Source organism: Ambystoma mexicanum, chromosome 7q (assembly GCF_040938575.1).
Source record: "Ambystoma mexicanum isolate Mex_15411 chromosome 7q, UKY_AmexF1_1, whole genome shotgun sequence".
Lineage (NCBI taxonomy): Eukaryota > Metazoa > Chordata > Amphibia > Caudata > Ambystomatidae > Ambystoma > Ambystoma mexicanum.
This window is the reverse complement of record NC_090941.1, coordinates 952,484,873-952,503,493: the sequence shown is the minus strand read 5'-3', so window position 1 is coordinate 952,503,493 and position 18,621 is coordinate 952,484,873. Positions and strand designations below refer to the sequence as shown.

At 43.6% G+C, this 18,621-nt stretch overlaps 1 protein-coding gene across 6 annotated transcripts in view; it reads left to right on the top strand.

Moving 5' to 3' along the window:
* Positions 1-18,621, top strand: part of MYO7A (myosin VIIA) — a 1,239,317-nt gene that overhangs the window by 802,695 nt on the left and 418,001 nt on the right. For all 6 annotated transcript variants that reach the window (XM_069640000.1, XM_069639997.1, XM_069640001.1 and 3 more), the window contains one exon: positions 13,435-13,572. In XM_069640000.1, the coding sequence (XP_069496101.1) occupies positions 13,435-13,572 (138 nt within the window). The remainder of the gene's footprint in view (positions 1-13,434; positions 13,573-18,621) is intronic.

Sequence of the window (18,621 nt, the reverse complement as noted above, 5' to 3'; positions counted from 1 at the left end):
CTCCTAACTCCTCCAGACGTTTCCTTAGACGGGCTGCAGTCTCATACTGTGATAGGTCCAGACGCACCAGAATCTGGGTGTCATCTGCGTATGAATGAAAACGGAATCCATGGGACTGAAGCAGAACCAACAGAAGTCTAATGTGAATATTTCAACAAAATGGAGGGACAATGCAGAGCCCTGAGGGACCCCACATAAAATAGAAACAGGGCCTGAGCGAAAGGGGGGAAGAGATACCGGAACACCAGTTGAGCACTTGGCTGGACAAACTGGCATCGGAAAGCCGGGCGATCAGGGTAGAGTGATCAACAGTGTCGAACGTCGCCGAAAAATCCAATAACAAGACGGCTGCGACAACACCCTGATTAACGAGACAAGTAAGATCATTGAATACAGAGTTCAAAACGGGTTCCGTGCCTCTTCCTGGACGGAAGCCAGATTGACACTCAAAGTATTGAGAAGACTCCAAAAAATTTGATAAAAGGGGAGATACCAAATTTTCCAGGACCTTCATAATGAATGGCAATAAAGGAATAGGCTGGTAGTTGGCGAGCATCTCAGGGTCAGATGAGGGCTTCTTCAACAAAGGAATAACCAAGGCGTGTTTGAGTGATGGAGGAATCACTCCAGTGGAGAAGGAGAGATTTACGGCAGAAGTAATATGGGCCATTAGGTCGCGAGAGGTTTCCTTCATGAGGATCAAGGTATGTCATCTGCAGGGGAGGCAGATTTTAAGTGCTGAATAGCTAAAAGATATGAGAGTGTGAAAAGACAGGGAGGGTGGGCCAAGTAGCAGTGACGGTAGGGGGTTTCACAGAGGTCGTAGGAGGGATCAGAGTCATGGCCTCCTCATTTATAGTATAATATAGTCTTAGTCTATACCTTTATTACTATCATTATTTCTATTATTTAACATGATATTGTACTTGGCTAAATAAAATAACACAGCTGAAGGGGGCGGGGAGTTCTATGTGGTTATACCCAGATTGTGGAATTCACTACTATATAAAGCAAATAATATTATAAAGAGTGTAAAAAGACAATGGGCCTCATCAAGAGTTGGGCGGTAACGCCGGCGCTCTTAGCGTCGGCGTTAATAGCCCTACCGCCAAACCCCCGGGCGCTAAAAGCGCCGGATCACAGGTTTCGCAGAATGGATATTGCCCATTCCCCACTGAGCCCATTTGGGAATTCCCCATTCCCCATTGGGCTCAATGGGGAATTTCACGCTCTTACCGCCGGCAGATTTCCTGCCGGCGGTATGAGCGCGAAATTTCGGCAGATTTCCCTCCAGCTCAGAGCTGGGGGGAAATCTGCCAAACCGTTGATTTGGTGGACCCTTAAATGCGGCGGTAATAGCGCTACCGCCGCACTTAAGGGTTACCGCCAAACTAGTGATGAGGCCCAATGTATTAAAATAAACTTAAAAACTCTAATCTGATGAGAAATGGATACGTGGTTCCGGAAAGTATGGGATCTGACTGCATGCCCCTTTTTAGTGGGGGACATGATTGGGCTTCCAAGGATAAAGTAGATGGAAACAGTGGACCAATTTGGGGGCATGTACGTGATGTGCTGGCTCCCAAGATCTTTCTGATATGTCATACACTTCCCAGTCAGTCAAGTATTACAATGCACCTCGATTATATCGAGAATCACATATGCGCCGGATAATATATTCCGGTTCATTATCCACCAATGCAGGTAGAGGAGCTGGTGTTTGTTTCTCCAGGGAAATGGGTTGGGGTGAACAGGTTTGAACAAGTAACTATGAAAAATAGGATGGATTATTTTCCAGGAGAGAGGCAACACTAATTTAAAGGCCACAGGCTTTGATATTGGTGATGGAAAAAGGTCCTAGGTTTAAAGGGGATAATTTAGAAGGATGTCATCTGCTGGGTAAATACATTGTGGATAGCCATACACGCTCTCCAACTTTGTATTCCGGAGTTTGAAGGCGATGTTTGTTTGCATATTTTTGAACTTGTTCTCGTGTATGGACGAGCATTTGTTGTGCTTCAAAATGTCCATTTTGAATGCTATGAACATTTTGATAAACTGTAGGGATGATAGCGTCTGAGGGAATGGTCATGGGAAGCTCTTGGGGTGATATCTATAGATACCAAAGAAAGAGCGCTTTGTTTACCAATAGATTTACATAGAGCACTCCAAAACTTCAAAGTACACTGAGATCCTCTATCGGATATTATGGTAGAAGGAAGTTGGAATATTTCTTTGAGAAAGACACTTGCCATTTCAGTGGCACTAGGTAGTTTGTGAAGAGGGATGCAGTGAGCCATTTTGGTAGAAGCATCTATGATAAGCATGATGGCAGTGCACTCTTGTGAAAAGGTTATTTCAACTACGAAATCACTGGCTATTACCTCCCATGGCTTACTCGGCAAGGAAGGTTGTTGTAGTTTGCCAACAGCTAGAGTGATTTTGTGCTTGTTTTGTGAAAGTACAGGACAAGAGGCAACATATTGTTTGACAGCAGTACATAGGGAAGGCCACCAAAAGGATTGGTAAATGAGCTCAACAGTGTTTTTCATGCCCCGATGTCCAGCTATTTGGCATATAGAAAGTATAATTTGTTGAAGGGATTAACTGAGTACCATTAGTTTAGTGAAGCAACTCATCAAACTGCCCCACATTTGGCCAAAATTGTAGCCCATTTTGACTGATCAACATTAGCAGTTTGGATTTTTGGTATGGGCATGCCCTATTGCCCTATAGGCCAGTCCGAGCCTGGCGTCTCATCCATAATAGTCGAGGGGCGTCCACCCAGTGGTCCCTTCAGCCGAAGACCCAGCCCAGTCAACATTGTTTCCCTTTGACAGTTCAGTTCAGTTCCCCAGCCTCACACGCTCACTGAGCCATGCAAGTCTTGGGGCTTTTGCTACGCCAGCCTTGCACAGCTCATTGGGAATGCATGTCTGTATGTGTGAGGGGGAGCTCTTGCTTGTGTTATGAGTGAGTATATGGTGATGGGTGCTCGTCTGAAAGATAGAGTGATTGTTGTGTGAATGTGTGTGTGTTTGTTTTGGTCCATTGAGCTGATTTTGGCGAGTGGGGGTAGAGGTGGGAAGGAGGGTTGTACAACAAAGTCATTTCAATAATGCCTTTGTTGCACAATCCCCATACGCAGCTTCCAACATCAGCTCTCCTTCCGAGGCGCTGTGGAGCCCAGGGGACAGGGATGATATTTATTTACTGGACATCTATCATAGATGTCCAGTCAAAAATGCCATGCTCTCCCCCTTGTAAGCCCAGCGCCTTGCATACACACACAATAATGTTCATTGTGTTAGGCACTGTGGGGCCCAGGGGACAGGGATGGTATCTTTTTACTGGACATCTATCATAGATGCCAGTAAAAAGTATATTGCCTGCCCCAGGGCCCCCCAGCACCAATTGCAAACTGTTTTGCTTTTTACACATTTTTTTTTAAGTATGCTCTAAAATGTAACATTATAACCCATTATTTAAAAAGAATGAATGGGGGGGAGAAACCCCGAACCCCCCCTTGATTGGTTTGGGCACTTTCGCTGCGCTCATTCGCTATGTCTGTTGGTAATATTTATGCCCCTCCACTTAAAAAATTAAACAGCCACCACTGGCCCTGGGAATGTGGTGGGAGCAGAGTGGGCGCGAGCCATGGGATAGTGGTGGGAGCAGGGTTTGGAGAACCCAGGGTCTGTGGTGGGGTGAGGTGGGGAGAGCACAGGAACTGGGCTAGGAGTGGGATGAGGTAGTCCAGAGACTGTGATTGGTGCAGGTGGGGGAGCCCAGGGACTATACTGGGAATAGGGTGTGGTGACGGTGCGCGATAGTTCATAGCCATTTGGACTTACTGTCCATTTGTCATTTCTGGGGGGCACAGCCTGCCCACATTTTGCTTGGGGGGCCCAAGCCTAAAAAGTTTGAAGACCACTGGTTTAGATCCTTTAAAGAGGAGTCCATATTTGGTAGTATAACCTTGCGTTTGTGACAAGGGTGGATCTCTTAGAGTAAGTTGTTGTCTCCTCTTTTATAAGTTGCAAAAGGTGGTAACATGTAAGATAAGATTCATGCTTCAGAATAGGTTCTCGACATGTAGATTGAATAGAAGGATGAAAAACCTGGTGTGGTAAGGCGTCAGCCAGTGTATTCGTGGATCCAGGAATGTATGTGATTACAAAATCATACTGAGAAAAGAAATAGCCCCCGGGCTTGCCTGCTGATACGGCACTCCATCTGTTGAACGACACAAAGGTTTTTGTGGTTCGTTCTTATTTTCCACAGTGTAAGGCTTCAAGGAGAAAATTTCTCCATTCTTTTAATGCTATTTTAATAGCAAGATGTTCTTTCTCTAACACAGTATAGTCATGTTCACTCCCTGTTAAGGTATGTGACCAGTATGCAAGGCGGTGTTCTTCTTTATTCTTTTGTGTTTGTTTGAGAACGGCTCCCAGAACCCATTCAAAAGTGTCAGTTTCCACAATGGAAGGTTTAGTAACATCGGGTTGACCAAGAATTGGAGCGGAGGTAAACTTTGTTTTTAATGAGCAAAAAGCTGCTTTGGTTTCTTTTGACCAGTGAAAGAGAACATTCTTTTTTTAGCAGTTTGGTAAGAGAACAGGAAAGAGCTGAATCATTTTAGATTAATTTCTGATAAGAAGTGGCTATCCCAAATAAACGCTGGATATCCTTTGTTGATTTCAGAGTAGGCCAATCAGTAATGGCTTTGATTTTTATGAAAACTATTTGAAGCCACTCGTTAGACAAAATATAACCCAAGTAAAGGGCCTATGTTACTCCAAAGAGAAATTGTTTTCTGGTTTTACATGCACTTGGGGTTCTCTTAACGCTGTAACTCTTGACGTACTTGAGAAGTGTGTTCTGCTGATGACGTAGAGTATATAAGGATGTCATCAAGATATACGATCATACAATGAAAGAGAATACATTATCTATAAATCTCTGGAATACAGCTGCGGTGTTAGTAAGGTCAAAGAGCATTGCTCGGTATACAAAGTGCCCGTAAGGAGTGCGAAAAGCCATCTTCCATTCGTCATCTTCTCTTATTCTGATTAAATGATATGCACCCGTCAGGTCAAGTTTGGTGAAGATAATCACATCCTGTACAGTTCCATGGATGTATTATATAATACCGGAAGAGGATATGTATCCTTTATACTCACGCCATTTAACCCTCTGTAATCGAGAGATGGTCAGAGTTCCTTACAGTCCTTCTTAGGAACAAAAATAAAGAAGCAGACCTTTGGATTCAGTTATTAGTCAGTTCTTCAGATTGGTACCCAGGTATTGTCTTAATGCTTCTTCTTCTGACAGAGAGAGCATGAACATTATCCCAAATGGGCTTACCGGCCCTGGAATCAGATCTATGGCACATTCGTAGGAGCGATGAGGGAGTAACTCCTGAGGTACATCTCTGCTAAATCTATCTAGGCATTCATGATATTGAGGAAGTACAGCATTAATATTGCGGATGGACGGCTCAGGTGGAGTAAAATCCATATAATGAATACTCATGGGTTGGTTGTCTTGAGTTATAGGGTAACAATGTTCCATGGGCAGAACCCAGGAACAGGGTATGTGCCGTCCAGCCAATGTGCAGATTGTGTTTCTCCAGCCAAGGCATTCCAAGAACTACTGGGTAGTGAGCCGCTTTGATTAAATCAAAAGCAAGAGATTCTGTATGCTTATTTATCAATAGATTTTGTGGTAATGACTAAGTGGTAATAGGGCCCGATGATAAAGGTTGTCTGTCAATTCCTTCTATGGCTTTGGGCCTCCAGTTTGTTTTCTCAAGGAATTTCATATTGCAAGGCACAACTAGTGTCCCTAACAATGCCTGTCGCTCCGCAATGAACCAGTGCAGTAACTGGAAAAGCACTTTTTTGGAATGAATAGTAGCTGGCAAAAGGATTAAGGAAGTCCCAGATGGCTCAGATTTACATGAGATATTCTGTGAGGGACTCTAGGTGTCACTTCCCGTCCAAACGTCCCTATATTAGGCGGGTTTTCGCATTTCCCGAACTTCTAGGAGGTATAAGAGGGCATTCTCGGAGTATGTGTTTTGCTGACCACAGTGCATAAAGAGACACTGTTCACGTCGTCTACAAAGTTCCTCCTCAGGTAAACGACCATGAGCAGTCCCAAGTTGCATGGGTTCTGCTTTAGTTACCCACTGGTCTGAGGTTGTTACTGTTGAAGAGGGTGGTCTAGAGGGTGTAGTGCATGCCTTCTTTTTTTCTACACGCCTTTCTTGTATCTGATCATGGATCTGCATTACTATAGTGAACGTGTCTTGTATAGTCGTTGGTCTAGGAACTCTGGCAAATTTGTCCTTCAATTTGTCATTAAGGCCTCGCCAAATAATTGCGAATTTAGTGGCCTCGGGTCAACCATTTTCTGCCGCAATTTGTTTACATTTAGTAATGTAAGATACAACATCCATGGATCCCTGTGCAGTGTCCAGAAGGGTTTCCTGAATATGATAGTTTGGGCGATCGAACATGTCCTTGAATGCCTTTAAAAATGACCAATAATCCCTCATCAGGGGACCCGTCTGATGTCACTTAGGCCAGGCCAGGGTGTTCTTTGTAAAATTGGATACCATAAACACCATTTTTTGCCTATCTGACGAGAACAATAATGGACGAAATGCTTTTTAGGATTCCCTTCAAATTTGTCAATGGAACTCGAGACAGTCAGTGGTTCACATGCCGCCATTATTTGGCCGAGAGTGGCGTTCTCTGCTTTGAGGGCTTGTACCTGATGTGATAATGCTTGGAGAACATTCAGCATTTCTTGCATTTGTGCAATATTGTGCGAGCTGTGCACAAATATATTTGTTTTCTTTTTACAATTCGGGCGTCGCAATCTGTCAGTTTACTGATCCACAAACAAGTCACCGAAACACCCTTTCTTACCGTTATAGCAGATGGTCATGGCTGGATTAGGCGATGGAGACCTTGCAGCCGCAATCATCGGGGGAAGGGGTATTGAAGAGTATCACATAGCCCTTCATGATACTAATAACTGTAAATGCCTAGAGGGGAAAAGCCGAGTTGGCAACAAACCATCCAAGAAGTCAGCTGTAAAGACTCCCAAAAGAGGCTTTAGCGAAGAGGAGGAACTCCAGGAAGCAGCTTTTAGAGGGTAGAAAGATTCCAAAGGATCGAATCAGTGAGGAACAGCTCTGAGGAAGCGGGTCAAGGAGGCAGGAATCCAGGTAAGGAAAGGAGGAAGAAAAAGAGGTAGAGGAAGAACACAGAGAATCAGGGCAGCATCAACAGTTGCGACGCAAAGCCCTGGGTTAGCAGAGCATATAAATTAGAATCAGTGAACGGGTGGCACCATCTTGACCATCAACTAGACCGCTCACCTGCTATGCTTAGTCGTACGTGAGGGGATCATGTGTTGTGGGAGATGCCATCGTTGAAAAATGGATACGCGATTCTGGAAGGTATGGGATCTGACAGCATGACAGCTGTATGGACTCTGATATCTTATCCCGCATATTGGGTGCCCCAACAGCCTTTCAGCTGAATGATCTCTTCTAATTGCCACTGCTTAGCAGGTCCCCTTAAATAGGGCATAGTCAGGCCTGGAGAATTTTCCCTGAACAGTGTGCACCACCCCTATCCTTTCTTGAGCCAACATGGTCTTTCATATGCACACGTCAGCTTGCGGACTCGCATAGAGACAGGTCCCCAGGCTACTGGTATCTGCTCCAGATCCTGTGTTATTGTATCCTTGCTCATGATTTTACCAGACACTAACAATGTTTCCATGGTAGTGGGAGAGTGGGAGGCCGCTTAGATATGGGCCGCTTACATAAAAGACTAGGGATGGCATGGGGGAACCTCCCCAAATACTGTGAAACCCTGCTAGCAGGTTGTCCTGTTTAATATCAGGATTAATCGTCTCCCACTGGCCGTTGTGACAAGAAACTGGAAGTGTAACATCTTTCCTTTTTTAAATATTTTTATTTATTTGTTTGGCTGAATTACTTCAACCTTTCACATTTCCTCCAACATTACATCAATTTCATATAAATTCATCATTTTCATTTCTTCCTATTTACAAGAAAATCACAAAGATTTACATATATTTACATTTAAATCTTATTAACTAACAAACTTACATACAGTTCATTTGATAGTTTTCCTATCACATATTTTCATAAAACTTAAGACTCATCTGGCAATACCTGATTTAAAAAATGAACAATTGCTTTCCTCATGGCAAACTAAGTGCTACAAAAGACACGCCGCCAAATGTACTTGTGATCAGTTGGTGTGTGAACGCATAGTATATTTGAGAAAAACAAATTTCGCTGTGCTTCTAAATTTGGACAAGAGATTATAATGTGTTCCAAAGTCTTTGTGGACGGGATTCTTACAGAAACGACAATAATTTGAACTCTTTGAAATTTGTTTCCTCCTGGCCAAGATATCATTGGTGGCCCATAAGTTTAATCTAAATCTTAGATATTTATTTCTTATATATACAGAGGGGCACTTTACCAAATAATCTGACATTTGGCGGTATCTCTTGCGTCCAAATAATACAATTGAAAAGTCCTTATAATCAATGCAACTTTCTGTATTCATGATCCAATTAAACTGGTATAATTTTCTTTTTGCTATGCTTGGCTTTTCTAATAATAGTTGAAGAGTAATACTAGCATCTGACATAAACCTGAAAACTTTTTGTCGCCGCTTTTGCGGAAATACATGTTTTGAAGAAGTCAAATAATGTGCCACTACCCCCAAGATGTTCTCCAGTTGCAGACTCCTCAAACATTTACGAAAGAAGGCACATTTCTTCCACATTACATGGACTGCTAAAGGAACTAGGCCCAATTCATGCCGTAAAATAGGCATAGGAGTACATAGGGGAAGTCTCAGAACCTTCCTCCAAAATCTAGCTTCAAGAACATGCCATATAGGTTGTTGATTATTTGTCAGTATCACCATGCCATAAACCAAGACAGGCACAACTTTCTGCTCGTAAAAAACCATAATATGTTTGTATGAAAATTTGCCATATTTATATGCCAAGGTTTTTGCTTGTGATATCAATGTGGTTATTTTATTATCAAGATTATGCAAATGTGTCACATATGATAAAGAGTTTTGAACATATATGCCCATATATTTATACTCAGGAACAGAACGTAAGACATCCTGTTGAAAATGCCAGATGTACTTAGTAAATCTGTTTGCAGTTCTTCTCTTGAATACCCGTATCTGAGTTTTTTCTTGATTTACAGATAGATGATTTGACTCAGTATACTTTGCCAACCCATCTATTAGTTTTTGTAATCCTGTCGGAGTACAAGACAACAACACCAGGTCATCCGCGTACAACAACCACGGTATTCGCTGAGTTCCTAGTTTTGGAGGATCTGCTGCAATAGAGAGAAAAATTTCACCCATATCCAATATGAAGAAAATAAAAAGTGTGAACGCCAAAATGCAGCCTTGTTTTAAACCACGATTCGTTTTGATCAGAGATGTTAATTGTCCCTCTGTATTCACCCGGACTTGCAGCTGTGTGTTAGTGTGCAAATGCTTTATGATCGCAATTAAGAAGGGAGGACATCCATAGCGGTGCAGTTTTAGATATGGCAAATTCCGATCTATGGAGTCAAAGGCCATTTTGAAGTCCACAAAAGCCATATATAAGGACTGATTTTCTATTGCACTTTGTGATTTAAGCATGTTCAAAGTTATCATATTTGGGATAGTACCTATACCTGACACAAAACCAGACTGCAAAGGATCACGATTAAAGGTATTTTTGGACCAGTTGTTAAATTCACGTAATACAATCCGTGCAAGTATTTTACCAGGTGCATCCAACAAAGATATCGGACGATAATTTGCTGGATTGTTTCGATCCCCTTTTTTATAAATTGGAATAATGTGAGCACATTTCCATGACTCAGGTATCCTTTGTGTTTGATTGATGTTATTAAACATGTCAAATAAGATGTTAGACCATACCTCCGGATTTTATATAAAATTTTACATAAAATTTGAGAGCCGATCTGGACCCGGGGCTTTGGATTTACTGGCTTTGTGTAAAAAGTAAAAGATATCTTCCCAATCAAATTGTAAATGAAAGGATCCAATCACAGTAAAACTAGGATCAATATTTACATCGGTTTGTTGTGTGTATATCTTGGAAAAATATTCAACCCACGTTTGTTCACTAATGCAATTTGACTGTATGGCCACCTGATTTCCCGCTGAAGAGTGATTTAACAATGACCAAATTTGTTTGGTATTTTTATTACTTAGAGTTCGTAACATATTAGCACCATCACTCTGTAATACGTTGTACTTTCTCGTCCTCAACCAGTTTTTATATTTAGTCTTGATCTGTGTTAGAGCCTTGGCTCGTGAGGATAGTGACAATTGTAATGCCTTCCGTTTTTCATACCTGAATTGTATTTTCCTGTCTTTGACTTCCTTACGAAAATTGTGCAAGTGTAGAGCTTGCTTCTGCGTATGTGATCTTAAAGTGGGTTGGAACTTCTGCATGGCATTAGCGTAAATTACTACCTCCAAATTTTGTCTTAGATTTACTTGACCAAGTGACCATGCATAATATTCCCCAAATGCTTTGAGCGAGTTGTTATTTCACAAAAGTCTATTTCGGGCCGAATTTACAATTACATTTCCTTGCATATATTCAGGAGGCACCTTGTTTACCAATTTCTTGACTACCCATTCCATGCACAACATGTTATGATCGCTCAGAGTATTTTGACACACTTGAAAAGACCTAATTTGTGACATGATGTTCTCTTCCACATATATATAATCTATTATACCGGCGCTATTTCCTCTCTGCCAAGTCCCTTTTGGCGGGTTGTCAGAAGGAAAGAAGCCATTGAAAACTGATAGATTTCTTGATCGTGCCAAGTGTAGCCATTTCATCAGCCGCCTGCTGTGATGGATTTGCTGCTGAGAGAAACAGTGTAGATTGGTTTATTTAGAAGATGTCTAAAACCTCTCGAATTCCAGCTAACCAATGTAACGTCTTTCCAACCAGTCCAATCTGTTTGTGTGATGGCACATGCATTGACTGATTTATCTGTCCAATTTTATTGCTGCTATTGTTATTCATGTTAGAGTTGATTAACAGTGTGTTATTAACTGACAAGCTTTTTATTTTAATTGTATGATTCTTTGTAAACTTTAAAATAAAGATAATTCAACTACCAGGCATTACTTTGCAAAGGGGGTGAGAAAGTGGGCATCAGCGATGGCTATGTTTTTACGCCCTTGGGCACCAGCCTGTAGATGTACTTTTCGTGATGAACAGGAAATGTGCTTTGTGTGCTGACTCCCTACTCCACTCTTCTGCTGGCTATGGTTGACTCTTGCACGTATGTGACCAGGAAGGCCTGTAGAGGGTGAACACCTTCTTGGGATTTTAATTTTTCTAAGTCTGATTTACTCCATAGTATTTTATTTCCTGAAGATTAGCCTTGTGCATGGTGAGCTACAGTACAACAAACAAAAAAGCGCTTGAACTACCCTTAACTGATCTGTCTGGACCTTATTTAAGGAGATTCTAGACTTTTTTAAGGGCAGTAAAACCTAACGGTGGTGCTCAAAAAACTTGTTAAACGTGTTGCAGGCGCACTCTGTGCCCTGTAGTGCTAGCTTACTTATATTTAATTTTGAGTTTTACAAAGCGCTAACTAGCAGGAGTGCCACTTCAGAGTGCTTAGGGAAAAACAAAACAGGACATTGAGTACAATACAAAGGTGTGACATATATACAAGTGATAGGAAGAATAGTCTGAGGTTACATGCCCTGTAGTCTGCTTATTTACAGTCTGTGTCCGATATCTAAGCTGATAGTGGGGTTACACAATGCAGTTGAGGTTTTGCTAAGGCACCATGGGTAACAGAAATTCTGGTGCTCGCAGGTTATTCGTATTACAACATACATGACATAAGTGAGCATAGGAATAAGTCTGGTGTCCTTTTGTAGGCCGAAGGTTATTAGGTAATGGCCAAATTGAGACCCTGGGGCGGAGGTGATAGTCAAAAGGTAGCAATGCAGTAGAAACAAGTATAAGAGTAATTGGGGGTGCGGGGGAGGGAGTTATTTGGTTATTGTGTGTGAGCAGATCAGCGTTAGATCTTCTGTAAATGGAGACAGATTTTCACATCCCTTTTGAACCTCTTGAGGGTATATTCTGTTTTCAGGATGGTGTGGCTTCCAGAATTTTCATAGCTAACGTCCGAGGGATCTCCCTCTGTGTTTGTCTTTTGGTTGCTAACCTGAGATGATCTTATGGGTACATATTTGTTTATGTAAGTGTCCTGGTACTTTTGTGGCAATGTTGTGGGGGATTTGGAAATGAGTGCCGTTGTTTTTCGATGCTATTCTCTTTGCAGCATTGAGCCAGTTAAGGTTTTTCAGGCCAGGTGAGATATGGTCACAGGGCTTGAGTGCCTGCTTTATTTAGGATAAGTTGCAGTTGGTTAAGTCATTTTCTAATTAGTCCTAAAGACTATAGCTTAGGCGAGGGAGAACGAGTGCTCTGTCACCATGTGTTCCCACCCCTCTCCCAATCACATGCAATTGTATACCTGGCTAAAATAATCTGCTGCAAATGTGTATGGTAACTGTGCAGTTTTGCCCCAGGGAAATGTTCGACCCTGGTGCAAATTCTGTGGAAAATTCCACTGCACTGGTAAAATATTTGTTACACATGCCCAGGATTCTGTATACACTTGCACGCAGGCACCCCAAACCATCGGGGGTGGGCTGGGAACCAAAAGAGGCCCTGCAAATAATTTTGAGTGTCCCCATATTACACATTTTGAGCAAACCCAACCCTTTTCCTATGAGAGAATGCAGAAATAAAATAGGTCACCACACAAAGGAGGCGAGGGTGCAGAGGCCCACCGGGAAATCTCCAGAGTTCTCTATAGGCCACTCCACCCCTGCGCACCATACAGTTTTACACACAGTTCCTCATGTTCCAGATGCTTCTGTTTTATTACGTGTTTAATGTAAATCTCCTTGCTGCTTCTTGGGACGAGGTAGATACCTAAAAAAATGTGTGCGCAACTACATTTCTATTGACACTGATTTAGAGCAATACCGTGCATGCATGGGAAAGTAGTGACTTACAATAGAAAAGGGAACTGTCACCATTAATATAAATATCAGAACGCCTGCCTAACACTAATTTGACGACCTTCCAGGCCTCACAGACTAGCTGGGCCTGTGTCCGTTTTGAGCCCACTCCCCCCCAGTGCCCCGCGGATAGCACCGTTAGTCCCAGAGAGCTGCAAGTCAGCAGGACGGCAGCCGAGGAAACGCACGCTTGCTGTGGTATCTTCCCTCCATTTCCTGAGCCTGATCTCTTTGGTTCCGCTGTTTTCAGGGCGCAGACACCAGGAAGCGGTCGCCAACGCTCAGCAGTCAGTTCAAGCGCTCCCTGGAACTCCTGATGAGGACGCTCGGGGTCTGCCAGCCCTTCTTCGTGCGCTGCATCAAGCCCAACGAATTCAAGAAGCCCATGGTAAGCCCTGTTTAGCGACTTCACCCCAAGAGCTGCGCTGCAGAGGTTAAACGTGTGTTGGGCTAAGTCTCGCCATTTCTTTATTTCATGGGTCTCTTCCACGCGCAAGGCCATTCCATATTGGTCCAACAACAGAAGCGCGTAAAGCCACAAGATGACACCTGTCTTGCTTTTAAAAATCTGTTCTTTCTATCGCTGTGTAAGATTTCATTCTAAGTGGTGGTATTGGTTACACATGGTTCGCCCCGTGCAGTGTGCTCTGTAATTCCAACTGTGTCCAGTCATGCAGTGTTTTGATTCCAAAGCTATAACGAAACCATTATTTTTTTGCAATCTGCTCTGAGTAAGGGCAGCGTCGAAACGCACTTTCCGCTTTACAGTGTGCAGGAAAACTCTCTGACTACAGTGGAAGGAAATGGGACGCGGTTTCGAGAAGCAGAACACTTTCTCCTCTCGGGCTGTTTGGGAGGAGGTCTGACTTTCAGAAATGCATCGAAAAGGACTACTGGAAAGTTCCGAGCATAGTGTTTCGTAGCTGTTTTACATACAGGGTCGCTGATTGTTCTGTACCAGTACTCTTCTTGCAGTTCACCGGATACAAATAGTTTCTACTGAATCCATATTCCGTACATTGGACTACATGCACCCTGCCATAGCTCTCAACCTTTTTCGATGCAAAGGCGGGTGAAATCACCCGATTTTGTGTTTGGCGGGTGAGAGGCCCATTGAAATGAATGGGCGTGCACGAGGCTTGGCGGGTGACTCACCTGCTTACAAGGCGGGTGACACCCGCCAAAAGCGGGTGAGTTGAGAGCTATGCACCCTGCAGTACATTCTGATAGAAACCATGTGTAACTGGCACTATTAATTCACGTGAATTAGCACAGTCTGGCAATTTTCGTTACTGAATGCAGTAATTCCAGGAGTCTGCTCCTTTACAAGAAATCCATCTTGTTCGTGGTGACGTATGTAGAATCACAGAAAATCACAGAAATGATGTAAATGATGTAACTGCATGCAATGTTATAAAAAAATAATTGAAAAACTGCCACTGTCATTTCGAGGGTGGAAATAGATTGTGCAAAATAGGGCATCATAAGACTACTGTGCAATGTCTGAAGTGAACAAAAAGGTCCATAGGAGTACAGGGATGAATAGTGGCTAAACCGTGAACTCAGCCCTCGCACCACTACAAACCAACAGGAATCCCAATCATAGAGGTGAAACGGGCGCAGCCAAGAGATGTACCCCCTTTGCCTTACGTGATAACGCGGGCCAAGGCTGTGCTATACTTCTTTTTTTGTTGTTTTGTTGTATTGCTGTCTTATATACAGGTGCCAGATTGCACAAATGCTTCAAGGCGCAGATGTCATCTGGTCGCAGCCAGGATGTAAACGCATGTACAGAGCATTGACATTGCATCAGGGTTAGTAAGCTCTAGCCTTCAAGGCACAGGCTTGCTAAGGAGACATAGAGGGGGTAGAGGAGTCCCGGGGTGAGTAGCAGAGAAGGGAGGTTAGGGTTTGAATGAAACTAAGAGCAGTTCACTAAAGAGGTAAAAGTGCTATTGGGTCTCAAAGTGTGTATCCGGTAAGTCCTATTCAGATAAGAGGGATAGAAGGGGTGGTTGGAGAAGGGGGAGCAGGAAGGGGGCGTCTAAGTGCTTATATAGTTGACAAAGTGGGAGTCAGAATGAATGAAGGAGGGAGTGGAGTCATGCGTGTGGGGTGTTAGGTGTATGAAGGCTGAAGCAGGTGGCGTGTTCAGTTTGTGATTGAAGTATGGCAGGGTACCAGTTTTTGAATATTTTCTTGATGGTGCCTAATTAGGGTTCTTGTGAGAAGTAGTCTGGTAGGGTGGGGGCAATGGAAGAAAGTGATTTTCCTCTGTGTTTTTTTGCACTGTAGTTTGAGAAGTGTTAGTTTAGTCTTATTGAAGGACCATAGGTATCTGTGTGGGATGGAAAGCTTAAGGAATAATTGGAGGCATGTGGGGCTAGAAGAGTGGATGGTCTTGTGGGTAATGTTAAGGATTTTGTTAAAGCAACATACAGCAATGTGTGTGAAGCCATTGTGGCACATTAAAACTTACGAGCATTCTGACAGTAGTGCTGTCAATGTTGGCAAGCCAGGAGACAGGTAGGACAACCCCTGGAGAACTCATTGATCGCAAAGTCCATGGTTACTTAGAGCAGGTAACTAAAACAACCTAAGGGCAATCTAGAGACATGTGCTGTAAAAAAAATACAAGTAAAGCATTTTCAATTTCCCTGTAAACATTCCTCTCTTGTTTCCTGTATGATGTGATGGACCCATTTATCCTGGGCAAAGAAATACGAGGGGCAGCACAGGCTGCAGATAAACGCTGCGCTCAAACGCAGCATCAAGATAAACTTAGCTTGTCACCGGCACAGGGGTGGTTTAAAATATACCTGTGTCTTTTATGGCGTAACAATGGAAAAGAAAACTATGTTCCACAAGAGGGTAAACATTGCTTATTTTAACCCCTAAAATTATTGAAACATTCATAATCTTAGAATTGCAAATCTACTGTCATGGCTCATGTATTAAAATAGCTGCCCAAGCAATCCATCTTGTGAATCAGCTAGGCTGCCATCTCTGCTCCCATCTTGCTTCGCTTACCCAAGCAATCCGGCTTGTGAATCAGCCAGGCTGCCATCTCTGCTCCCATCTTGCTTCGCTTACCCAAGCGATCCGGCTTGTGAATCAGCCAGGCTGCCATCTCTGCTCCCATCTTGCTTCGCTTACCCAAGCGATCCGGCTTGTGAATCAGCTAGGCTGCCATCTCTGCTCCCATCTTGCTTCGCTTACCCAAGCGATCCGGCTTGTGAATCAGCCAGGCTGCCATCTCTGCTCCCATCTTGCTTCGCTTACCCAAGCGATCCGGCTTGTGAATCAGCCAGGCTGCCATCTCTGCTCCCATCTTGCTTCGCTTACCCAAGCGATCCGGCTTGTGAATCAGCCAGGCTGCCATCTCTGCTCCCATCTTGCTTCGCTTTCCCAAGCGATCCGGCTTGTGAATCAGCCAGGCTGCCATCTCTGCTCCCATCTTGCTCCGCTTACCCAAGCGATCCAGCTTGTGAATGAGCCAGGCTGCCATCTCTGCTCCCATCTTGCTTCGCTTACCCAAGCGATCCAGCTTGTGAATGAGCCAGGCTGCCATCTCTGCTCCCATCTTGCTTCGCTTACCCAAGCGATCCAGCTTGTGAATCAGCCAGGCTGCCATCTCTTCTCCCATCTTGCTTCGCTTACCCAAGCGATCCAGCTTGTGAATCAGCCAGGCTGCCATCTCTGCTCCCATCTTGCTTCAGGATCCTCTCTACCGGCTGCCTTTGTGTTCCACGTGTCACTGCTGTCCTGTGACGCTAGTTATATAGGGCGTACGAGGGATGGACAATGTAAAGTGTTGTCAGCGCCACAAACTATGAATATATTTATTACAAGGCTGCTGCTTGAATAACAGAAACCATGCTTATGCCCTAACCAATTGTAAATATGAACACGTTTCTCCTTCTTTCGGGACGCCGCACCCTGAATACAGCGTGGATAGACCTCCATCCAACAGAAGTTAGAAACAGTGAAAGCATATTGGAGAAATGTCTAAAGAAAGAAACCGTGAAGGAAATCCTTAACCAAGCACTGTGCTTATAACAACATTGTATACCTGTGTAAGTCTAATGAGAGATACCAGGACATGTCAGGAATAAGGAACTACTCTATTCTTTAAAGATACTTGCAAAGAGCATCAACATGACAAGAGAAGCACGGTCAAAATGTGTATCGGGTAGGCTAGAACTGAGCATGAATGTGCACAATGAAGATTACTGAAGCTTATAGCACACAGATAGGGTCATCACGAGTTTGGCGGTAACAGTTAATTGCAGCGGTAATGCTCTTACCGCTGCATTTAAGGGTCCGGCAAATCACTGGTTTGGCAGCATTTACCCCCAGCTCAGAGCTGGGGGGAAATCCTCCGGGAATTTTGCTACTTTCGGTGCTATTACTGCACGGTAATATCGCCAGTGGCAATAGCGCTGAAAATTCCCCATTGTGTCCAATGGGGAATGGGGAATTTCCGAATGGGCCCAATGGGGAATGGAGAACTACCGTTCCACCAAACCCGCGATCCGGTGCTAATAGCGCCGACCGGTTGGCGGTAGCGCTATTAGCGTGGGAAAACAGCCGGGATACCGATTCTTAATTCTATTAAAAACACAGAGGCGAGCATTATGCTTCAACCTCTTTATTTTCTTACTCTGCAGCAGTTTCAAAATGTAAATAAAACCTCGCAAATTAAAACATTTTCTTTTTTCGTTTTTTCTTTTTTGAAAGGGAACTACAACTCCCTATCTCCTGCCCCTATCCTGTAGTTCCACAGCCCTCTTCCTGTATAGGTGCCTTCCTCTTCTTAGATGGTCTGAACAGTCACAATAAAACTATTGTCTCTGAGGCAACTGCGACTTCTGCCCACACAACTCCACTCCCGGCACATCAGTCACGGACTAGATCCGTATCCAGACCGTCTCATCCTGATGCGGGCCTATTTCCTCCCTTTCTCCTGGAACTGTCAATCATTCTTCTGGTCTTCTCCTATATGATGAGAAAAGACTCATATTAGGGAGGGAATACGTATCTGCATGATACACTACATGAATCATACCGAAACTGCATTCAATTAATATTGCTGTGTATTAAGGGTGGGAATAATACTTGGCTCTAAGTCTTTAATAGAATCAAGACCCACTGTGCTGTAAGCTTGGGTAATCTTCATTTTATTTCAAGACAGGAGGCAAGCATTTTGCTTTTTCAAAGCTCTGAACTTCTGGCGCTGCTACTGACGACACTGGCGTAAAGTAGAATGCCCTAAAGGAGGATGGAGTCTTTCGACAAGTCTGCTGCTCCCAAGATGTCCTGCAGACTAGCTCCTACCATAAAAGCCTTGGAGGCCATTGCCCTTCTCACAGAATGAGCTCCAAACGTGGACAAGTCCACTTCTGCTTGAGTCATGACCTCCCTGACCCATCTGGCT